The 10,548-nt window shown below is 41.4% G+C and overlaps 1 protein-coding gene and 1 pseudogene across 1 annotated transcript in view; one reads left to right on the forward strand and one right to left on the reverse strand.

Annotated features, from left to right (window-relative positions):
• The first annotated feature begins 262 nt into the window (after positions 1–262).
• LOC102848657 lies at positions 263–1,519 on the forward strand (annotated as a pseudogene).
• A 3,983-nt stretch (positions 1,520–5,502) lies between these two features.
• Positions 5,503–10,548, reverse strand: part of HUS1 (HUS1 checkpoint homolog (S. pombe)) — a 38,504-nt gene continuing 33,458 nt past the window's right edge. Inside the window, exons 8-9 of the mRNA XM_006901613.1 lie at positions 8,335–8,454; positions 5,503–5,585 (exon numbers count right to left, since the gene is read on the reverse strand). Of these exons, the coding sequence (XP_006901675.1) occupies positions 5,503–5,585; positions 8,335–8,454 (203 nt within the window). The remainder of the gene's footprint in view (positions 5,586–8,334; positions 8,455–10,548) is intronic.

A 10,548-nucleotide genomic window follows, 5' to 3' on the forward strand; every position in this document is an offset into this window, starting at 1 on the left:
GGGTATAGAAGAGGCACTGGGGATTTCACTCCTGATGTTAGATGGTTTCTGGCTGAAAGCAGAGAATATCAGAAGAATGTCTATTTGTATATCATTGGCCATGCACAGACATTTGAAATGTGGATCATAACAAATGATAGCTAACATTGAGAAGAATGGGAACCCAGAACACATAATTATGCTCATAAAAAAATCTATATCGCTTTTCCTGTAAGAACCACAGGGTTCAGAGGAGTGTGGTCTTCTTCTCTCGGTCGGCGCCATGGCGAGTGCTCATCCACTGATATCGGTGTACTCAGAAAAGGGAGAATCATCTGGCAAAAATGTTACTCTGCCAGCTGTGTCCAAGGCTCCCATTCGGCCGGATATCGTGAACTTCATTCACACCAACTTGCGCAAAAACAACAGGCAGCCCTATGCCGTCAGCAAATTGGCAGGTCATCAGACCAGTGCTGAGTCTTGGGGTACTGGTAGAGCGGTGGCTGGAATTCCCAGAGTTAGAGGTGGTGGGACTCATCACTCTAGCCAAGGTGCTTTTGGAAATATGTGTCGTGGAGGCAGCATGTTTGCACCAACAAAAACCTGGCGGCGTCGGCACCGTAGAGTGAACACAACTCAGAAGCGCTATGCCATCTGCTCTGCCCTGGCTGCCTCGGCCTTGCCTGCGCTGGTCATGTCAAAAGGTCATCATATTGAGGAAGTTCCTGAGCTTCCTTCGGTGGTCGAAGATAAAGTTGAGGGCTACAAGAAGACCAAGGAGGCTGTCCTGCTTCTTAAGAAACTTAAGGCCTGGAATGATATCAAAAAGGTCTATGCCACCCAGCGAATGAGAGCTGGCAAAGGTAAAATGAGAAATCGACGTCACATCCAGCGCAGGGGACCATGCGTTACCTATAACGAGGATAATGTTATCATCAAGGCCTTCAGAAATATCCCTGGAATTACTCTGCTTAATGTAAGCAAATAGAACATTTTGAAACTTGCTCCTGGTGGGCACGTGGGCAGATTCTGCATTTGGACTGAAAGTGCTTTTCGAAAGTTAGATGAGCTGTATGGCACTTGGCGGAAAGCTGCTTCCCTCAAGAGCAACTACAACCTTCCCATGCACAAGATGATGAATACAAACCTCAGCAGAATCTTGAAAAGCCCAGAGATTCAGAGGGCCCTCCGAGCACCACACAAGGAGATTCATCGCAGAGTCTTGAAGAAGAACCCACTGAAAAATCTAAGAATCACATTGAAGCTTAATCCATATGCAAAGATGATGCACCAAAATACCATTCTTCGCCAGGCCAGAAATCACAAACTCCGGGTGGCTAAGGTGGCTAAAGCACTGGAGGTCAAATCTGATAAGAGGGCTCCTCCAAGCAAGAAGCCTGTGGTAGGGAAGAAAGGAGCAGAGAAAGCTGCTGTTGATATGAAGAAGCCCAAGAAGCCTGCAGTGGGCAAGAAGGCTGCAGTGGGAAAGAAGCCTACAGCCACCAAGAAACCAGCAGCTGAAAAGAAGCCTGCAGCATAAACTAAAATTCTCCATTGGGACAGCTTATTTTAAATAAATACCTAATCAAAAGGATCTATATCTATATCTATATATCTATCTCTATCTATCTATCTCTCTATCTATCATCTATCTATCTATCTATCTATCTATCTATCTATCTATCTATCTATCTATCTATCTATACCAAGAAGCTATTGTCTTAATGGAGCAAAGGAACACTGCGTGGCTTAAAATTAGTAAAGGTATGGGTCTTGATTGCATCCTTTCTCCATACCTATTCAATCTATATGCAGACCAAATCATTCAAAAAGCTGGACTCTACCCAAGAAAAAATGTGGGATCAGGATCTGAGGAAGACTCATCAACAATCTGGGTTATGCAGTTGACACAGACTTGCTTGCTGAGTTTAAGACTTGAAACATTTGCTACAGAAGATCAAGACTAAAGTCTTCAATATAGCTTGTATCTCAACATCAAGAAGACAAAAATCCTCTTAGAGAAAAAAGAAGAAAAAAAAAAAAAAGACAAAACCCCTTACCACTAGATCAATAAGTACTGAACCAATAAATGGAGGAAAGATTGAAGTTGTAAATGATTTAATCATAATTGGATCCACAGTCAACATCCTTGGTACTAGAAGAGAAGATCAGGAGACATTGAATTGAGCAAGTCTGTCAGGGACTTCCCCAAATTACTGAGGAGCAGTGATGTCAGTTTGAAGACTAAGGTTGATTCAGGCCATGGTCTCAATCATTTGCTATGGAATTGAGAGCTGTACAATGAATAAGGATGCCAGAAGAATTGATGCCTTTGAGCTGGAGCTGTGGTGCTGGGGTATTGAACATCCCACAGACTGCCAAAAGAATAAACAGGTCTTGGAGAAAGTGTAGCCAGAGTGCTCTCTAAAGGCAAAGATGAAAAAGCTTTGTCTCACATACTTTGGATATGTTGCTAATTAAGAGAGGTTATTCCTTGGAGAAAGACACTATGCTTGGAAAGGTGGAGGTGCAAAAGAAATTAAGAGTCTCCAAGAGATAGACTGATGTAATGACTGCAGCAGTGAGCACGATGAGGATGGCACAGGATAGGAGAGGGTTCAGATTTGTTGTTTATAGGGATACAACTCGACAGCATCTAACAGGTGCCCTAAGGGATTTGCTGAGTTGTTGACTTCTGCTCTGAGCTTGGCCTCTGCTACTTGCCCTTGCTCAGTGTGGTATCTTCTCTGCTCAGGCAAGTGTTTCTGCTTCCTATAGCTCTCCGGTGTCAAGAGGCATGCCACCCTGCCTGTAGGTGCTCAGTCTCTGTTCTGTGGGTCATCTAGACACTGCAGAAATCCACCAGTTCATGTGTCCACCGCCTCTGAATTTCAATTCAACATGCCATGCTTCTCCCACATGTCACAGCTCTGTTCCTGGTTCTATACATTCTCAGTGCAAAGACCCTAGGTCCAAAGGACATGCATGAAGATAATGAGGGCTTCCCTCAACCTCTGAGATTAATTGTTTTGGTTTTATTAAGTCTAGTAGCATGATAAGATTGACCAACCTCCTATAATGGCTCCAAACACCTTATACATCAAAAGGCCTATCCATTTCCCCACAAAGGTTCCCATATACCTTACTTGCATAATAGCCACTACTTACTTAATGAGAGTTAAGAGATCGTAGCTCAAAAAGCTAGATTAAAATGGTTCACAGTGATTCAGCAGGGTGGTAACAAGGGTCTTTGTTGGGCAGGTCTCAATGTGGCTGTTGAAGAGTCTTAATGTATATTCTCTGGTCTTTAGTCATCTCTTACTTTATCTTCAAATTGCTGGCATGGTCTCTTACCGAGATGGAGTCTGAACTGTTTCACTTTTCGTTCCATGTGGTTCTGATCACTGCTCCTCCCGAATCACACTGGGGTCACTACATGGTTCACTTTCTCTAACCTGCAGCACTGGTTGATGGAATGAACTCCAGACTTTTAGTGAGTCAAGAGCAAAGTGGAGAGGAGACTCAACAGTGAGTTCTTCTCCCCTGACCTCTTGTCTACCTAAAGTCTTGAGTAGTTCATCTCATCATCTGGCACCTTCCTAACGGTCAGAGAAGTGAAACACTCATTATATTGTATTTGGCAGAAACTGGGTTTTGGGGTTTTTGTTTTATTTTACACAAACTGAAGGTTTGTGGCAGTCCTCCATCAAGCAAGTCTATTGGCACCATTTTTCTAACAGCATGTGCCCAAAATGTGTCTGTGACACATTTTGGTAATGTTCATTACAATTTCAAACTTTTTCAAAATGCGATTGCACATTTAGTAGACTACATTATAGTGCAAGCTTAACTTTTATATGTACTGTAAAACAAACAAACAAAAACCAAAATTCCTATGACATTCTTCATGGCAGTTGTCTGCAGGTGAGCCCATTATCTCTCTCAGTGTGCCTGGCCTGCAAAATGAAGCTACGGCACAGGCTCTTAACTGCCACCACATCCTTACCTACAGAGCTCACCCTGAAGGACCTCTCTTCGGCTGCACCTCCACATAGCATGCCAACATGAAAAGATGAAACTCACAGAATAAGGGCTTGGGAAAGAAAGTCTGAGGATGTTTTGTATAATGCAAATGAGGAAATGCACTATTCTACTGTTAACTTATACTACAAACATTCTATTTACTTTATACATTCAAAATCATCATCTAAAAATTCTTAAGTAAACAATTTTCTAGAGTGGCAAGTCACTAACAGTTTTCTTTAACAGAAAATATAAATTTCATATAACTAGTTTCACATACTATTTCATTTTGTATTATGATTTTCTATTTTTACAACTAATTAATTTGGCTACAAGTGAGATATTTAAATGTCATCTTGGCAGAAGATTACATTTCACTTAAAATAATATTAATGAACATCAGGAGAGTCAATCAAACAAACAGGTTAAATATCAAATATAGAAAAGTAAGGGGATTTTTTTGGGGGGCTGACTTTCTCATTTCTACATTTTAAACTTTTTTAAGTTTCAACTTTGTTATGTGAAGTTAAAATAATTTTTATAATGTTAACATCCATAAGACATAAGAGATTGCATCATAATAGAAAAAAGAACATACTTGACAAAGATGACTATTAGTAACGGAAACCCTTTTGATAAAACAGAAATATAGTCTTATTACTTAATACAGATACTACCTTGGAATTTTTTGTTAGTCTAGAAGAAATGTTTATAAAGAAAAACACAGTAGCATTATTTCTAGAGTGAGAGATACAGTGCCCCAGGGAGAAAGAAGTAGCAAGACCAAAGCTGGCTGTGGGATAGCACTGGGAAGGGTTGCAGGAGAAGCTCCTGACTAGCTCCCAGGTGCTATGTGGGCAGGGTGCAAGGCTGAGGAGGAAAAGGACAAGTCTATGGAGTTGGGAAAAAAGCTCTAATACTATGACATCCCACAATGCTCTCAATAATGATCATATGACAAGGTGACAGAAGCTATCCTTTCTATCATCAGGCTCCACGAATCAGAGCAAGAAGAGGTAAGTACAGTTCCCTCAACTCCTCAAGATCAGCTACATGCAGAGGACTATCTGCTACAACTGTATGCTGAGTTGGAGATAGCACCCTAAAATACCAAGCACCATGTTCAAAAGACATGCTCTTATACGTTTTGATACTTTACTAGGTTTAAATACATGAGATTCTTAAAGCTTCAACAATAAAAACTAGTATTTGAATAAATTAAGTTCTGGATAAATAAGTTCCACCTTTTTTTCTAGTGCCTTAAAAGCAACACAGAAGAAACATGGGAGCAAAGAAACAATAAGAAATAATGTCTTTATTCAGCTTTATTTCATGAATTCCATTTCTAGTTAAATAAAACATTCTAGAAATGGAAGTAAATAAAATGTGGATGGCTTATGCTACTGTGAGAACTGAGGCAAACAACTCAGAACACATGAATCCATCACTTCTTCTCATTACGACCAAGGTCTGTGAACTCCCTTATCTGGGAATATGTTATTAAGACAGTGCTGGAATGAAATACTGAAGGGACATATCTTCATGAAGCAAATCAAAATGAACAAGCCTGTTAGTCACAATATCTGGGGAGGGAAAAACAAACAACAAGGTTATTTACAGGCCCATGCCACCATACACACTTCTGCCCACACATGTTCTCCAAAGGTAAGTGAGCTCTGGGTGAGTCTACAGTCTCTGCACCCTCTAACACCTTCTTATATTCAGTGTTGAATCTTGGATCTATCTCACACTGTTCATCCTCAGCAGGCTATGAGGAAGAAGAGAAAGTGGCAAGTGCTGCTGGTAAAAACCTCTACATCATATTTCCCAGCAACTCCACTAATTCTAATCAAGGATTAGGATCACTACCCTGAAAAGCAGCTTTGTACTTGTGAACAATAATGGACGTGGTGCAAAAAGTCAGGAGGCTGAGATTGCACCTAACTCTTATGTCAGGCCGTGTTGCACACAAGCAGGAAGGGCAGCATTTTCACATTTTCATCAACATCCCTTTACTTTAGTCATCTGCAAAATGCTTTGAAGGACATGGTCAGGCACTATGCCCATGGAGAGCACACAGGGTAGTGAGTTCCTGTCCAAAAAGGGTAACCACCTCATCACCTAGACATAGGAGGGTAAAGTACTCCTCCCTACCCAAGAACAGAGAGGGGAAGGGTGCAGAACACACTGTAGAACAGGGAGGAGGGCTAGTTCATACAGCTCAGTAACCCAAGGTCCCGCATTAAGACCTACACCCACCCTGCTGGAACCCAAGGCAGGCAGCATACAATGTGGAAACACAACCAACTGTCAGATACAGACATAGCAACTCAAAGTGCCCACTGTTGTTGAGTTGGTTCTGACTCACAGCGACCCTCTTTCTGGTCTCCATAGCTGAAATATTTGCAGGAGGAAACTGTTCATTGTTCTCCTTTGGAATGTCTGGTGGATGTGGACTGCCAACCTTGTTGTTAGCAGCCTAACACGTCACATACTACACACCACGCCTCTGAGCAAGAAATAGATGCATGAAAATCACACAAGTTTCCTGCTGAAGAAACCCTCACATCTGACTGGAATGGTAAGGTGAGTGTCAAACCCTGACATACAGAAATCTCTCTGACAGCACAACCAAGGTGCACAACCAGGGAGGGTGCCTGCCCCAGGGCGGGATAGTGAAGGGCACCAAGAAAGTACCTAGAGGACAGGTGGCTGAAGGTCAACCCCTGAGGAAGAAAGTATACTTGCAGGACATGAAATAAAGTGCAATCAGTTCACCTTGGAGGTTTTTTAATAAAATTCTTCCTACCTCAAAATTTTATTCAGGTTCAAGTCATTTAGTAATTTATCTCCTTGAATTACTATTTCAAAAGCATCATTAAGTGGCTTTTCAAGAGCATGGCACAGCTGAAGGGCCATGGTTCTCCTGCCACTCCAATACCTCTGGGAGTGTTTATCCCCTAGTTTCTACACTATTTAGAAAAGAGGAATATTTTAACTCTTATCTCACAAAGGACTTTGTTAGAATTTAGATGTAAGGGTTCAGGGTAGAGGTGTCAGACAGCAGCAAAGTTGTGACTAGTTCTCTGTATTGCTAAGGGCCCCCATGATTTATATGCACTTTCAAGCTCATAGAAACACCATCTGAGGCTTTTAAAGGACTCTGCAATGGAAGACAGTGACCACTACTCCCAGTCTTATAAGTGGGGTGCAATTTATGCCAGCTGCTCAAGATGCTGCAGCGGGGCACAAACGTGGCTTCTGTCTCTCTCAGTGGTCCTCTGATGCTGCTGCCTTACCCAGGAAAACAAAAATCCACCTGTTCGTGATCACCCTATGCTGGACCTAGCTGCTCCTCCCAGGGCCTTCTACAAGGTTCCTTCCTGTCTCTGTAGTGACTGTCACCTCACACGGCATTAGGCACTCCTCCACCTTGTCACTCTTCTCAGCTCAGGTCCCTGACGGCCAAGAGTTCAGCCTAGAAGTTACTGCATCACAAGTCTAACTTTAAATGTAGGCCAAAATTTCTTTTAAGTTGCTACAATTTTAGCAGTAAGAAGACAAAAGTAGCCTTGACAAGCTCTTGGCAAGGAATCCCTTCTGCCCTGTGGTCAGTGAATAACAAGCATAATCTGACATGAGGATGTGTTTCCCACCTGCATTCAGCTACCAGGAAGGAGAGAGATACAAAGATCTGAGAAAGGGAGGCCAGGGCAGAGGTCAGAAACAAAGAGAAGGCAGAGTGTCACAAGACAGAGACCGAAACCAGAGGCTGAGCCCATCAGGTGTTCTGAGGAAAAGCATCCCCTCATGGCAATATGAAATCATTATTAACCTATACTCTCACCAACAAATTCTAATAGCTTCTCCTCAGGTACTGGTCCCACTTGGGCTAGTCAGACAAGACCACCTGTTCAACATGCCCACCCTAGTGTGGCAACAGGTTGCCAGGAGCAAACACAGCACTAGGCATTGTTTTCTTGGCTGGCATTTTGCCTTTGAAATTCTTCTGAAGGGAGATCTGGTAACCTAAAGATTAAGAAATTGCACTGCCAATAGAAAGGGTGCAGGTTCAGATCTACCAGATGCTCCATGGAAGAAAAATGGGAAATCTCCTCCAGTGTGATTGACAGTCTCTGAAAACCCAATGAAAGGTCAGCTACACACAACAAAAGTTTCTTCTGCATAAGGGGTAACCTGACTATCCTAGAAAACTAGAGTTTGTATAACTATTTTTCTAATTATTTTGTATTTATAAGGTTGTATACAAGCCATTAGAGTTTTGATTAAAATATTTGAAATGCAAAAAACAAAACAAAGATTCAGACTCACTGCACAAGGCCTTTGTAGGATTTACTTGTTGTCCAGCAAGAAACTGCAGGAGCTTCTTAATATCTATGCGCACTTCAGCCATTTGCTCTGGATTTCTGCTTTGAGAAGCACTGTCAGAGGCTAAAAGGACACAAATGTTTATGAATACACACACCATCATTAGATGGAACAAGGAATACTGAATGACATAATGACTCTCTACTAAATAATCAACATTTTCACTGTTTTAAACACTGCGTCTTATCAAGATGTCATTCAGGAAGCCCACATTTGTCTGTACCAAGGCTGTACATTATCATTAGTGTGCCAATGATAATTAGGCAGCTCTGGTAGCCTAGAGATAAGGATCTGTGCTATAATCACAAAGTCACAAGGCTCAAATCCAGCAGCTGCTCCACAGGAGAAAGATGAGCAATCTCCTCCCATGTGATTAAACTGCCTCTGAAAACCTGCTGCAGGATCAGTTATGAGTCAATGCACACAACAACAATGATGTAAAATACTATACTAATCTCAACCCAAACTTCCCCTTGAGGTCAAAGGAAAACTGCTATTATCAGTGTAATGTATCAGGCTGCTAACCAAAGGTCAGCATTTCAAATCCACCAGATGCTGTTCAAGGAGAAAAAGCTTTCTCCTGTAAAAATCAATGGGCAGAGGCTTACTATGAGTCAGACTCAACTTGACCACAGTGAGTTTACGTTCTTCATATACACTTAAGGGTTGAAATATACACATGGAACATATATAGCAATTACACTGTTGAGTGTAATTAAAGGCTGAGCTTCTCTGGCAGTTCAAATCCACCAGCCAATCTGCAGGAGAAAGACAGAAAATCTCCTCCTCCTGTGCAATCTAGGGAGTTGGCAATGAATCAGAACTGACTCCTTAACTATGAGCGAGACAGCAATTGCAAGGTTTTTCATCTGAAAATGGAAAAAAAAGGAAAGTAAGCACCCTTTCTGAAGTCATATATATAAAGTTTTCCCTGCAGTCATTTCAAGCAAATATTATAAAAGCCTTAAAATAATGTGGATGCTATTTTACCAGAACAGCAAGCAAAAGTTACTTGCAGCATTATTAAAATTTATAATTATTTTCACAGAACCTTACAGTTGGTAAGTGTCCTAGGGTCGACTACAAGTGACAGTGATCCTGTGAACAATGGATCTGAACTCTGCCCTATCCTGTGCCATCCTCATTACCTCTGACACACTTAAGCCCACTGATACAGACACTGTGGTAATCTATTTCACTGATGGTCTTCTCCCGCCTTCGCTGATCTTCCACCTTGCCAGGCATGATGTCCTTTTCCAAGAACTGACCCTTCCTAACAACATGCTCAAAGTATGTGAGGGGAAGCTTCACTATCTTTGCCTCCAAGGGGCACTGAGGATGCAACTTTTCCAAAACATATTTGTTTGTCTTTTGGGCAGACCATGGGATAGTCTGCATTCTTCTCCACCACTGCAACTTAAGGCATTGATTCTTCTGTCATCATTATTCACTGTCCAACTTTCAGCTGCATAGTAAGGAACTGAAAAGATTATCGTTTGGACCAGGCACATCTTTGTCTTTATAGTGACATTCTGGATCTTCAGCACTTTAGAGAGGTTCCTGACAGCAGATTTTCCTTATACGACTTGGCTACTGGTACCAACAGTCCTAATTGTGGATCAGAAATCATTGATAATGCCCATTTTTTTCTCCATTTAACATGATGTTGCCTATTGACTTTATGGTGAGGATTTTTGTTTTCTGATGTGGCAATGCATTATGTATTGAAAACTGTAGTCTTTGATCCTCTACAGCAAATGTTTCAAGTCCTCCTTATTTTCAGCAAGCAAGGCTTTGCCATGTGCAAAATGCAGGTTGTCAATAAGTCTTCCTCCAACCTGATGTCACATTCTTCTTTATAATGTCCAGTTTCTCGAATGATTTGCTTAGCATACAGATGGAATAGGAAAAGAAAAATACAAAAGAACGAAAAAATACATCCATGGAGCACACATTTTTAATTTTAAACTATGTAGGGTTAGCCATAATTTGTTATGATTCACACAGTCAATAAAACACAAATATACATACTTCTAGTATCTAGTATCTGGTATGACATATGAGCAAGAGCCTATGGTGATAAAAGAGGAAGTTCAAATTGCTCTGAAGGAATTGGCAAGAAACAAGGCTCCAGGAGTTGACGGCATACCAATTGAC

This window comes from Elephantulus edwardii, unplaced genomic scaffold, assembly GCF_000299155.1.
Source record: "Elephantulus edwardii isolate Elephantulus edwardi_28Jun2011 unplaced genomic scaffold, EleEdw1.0 scaffold00339, whole genome shotgun sequence".
Taxonomy (NCBI): domain Eukaryota; kingdom Metazoa; phylum Chordata; class Mammalia; order Macroscelidea; family Macroscelididae; genus Elephantulus; species Elephantulus edwardii.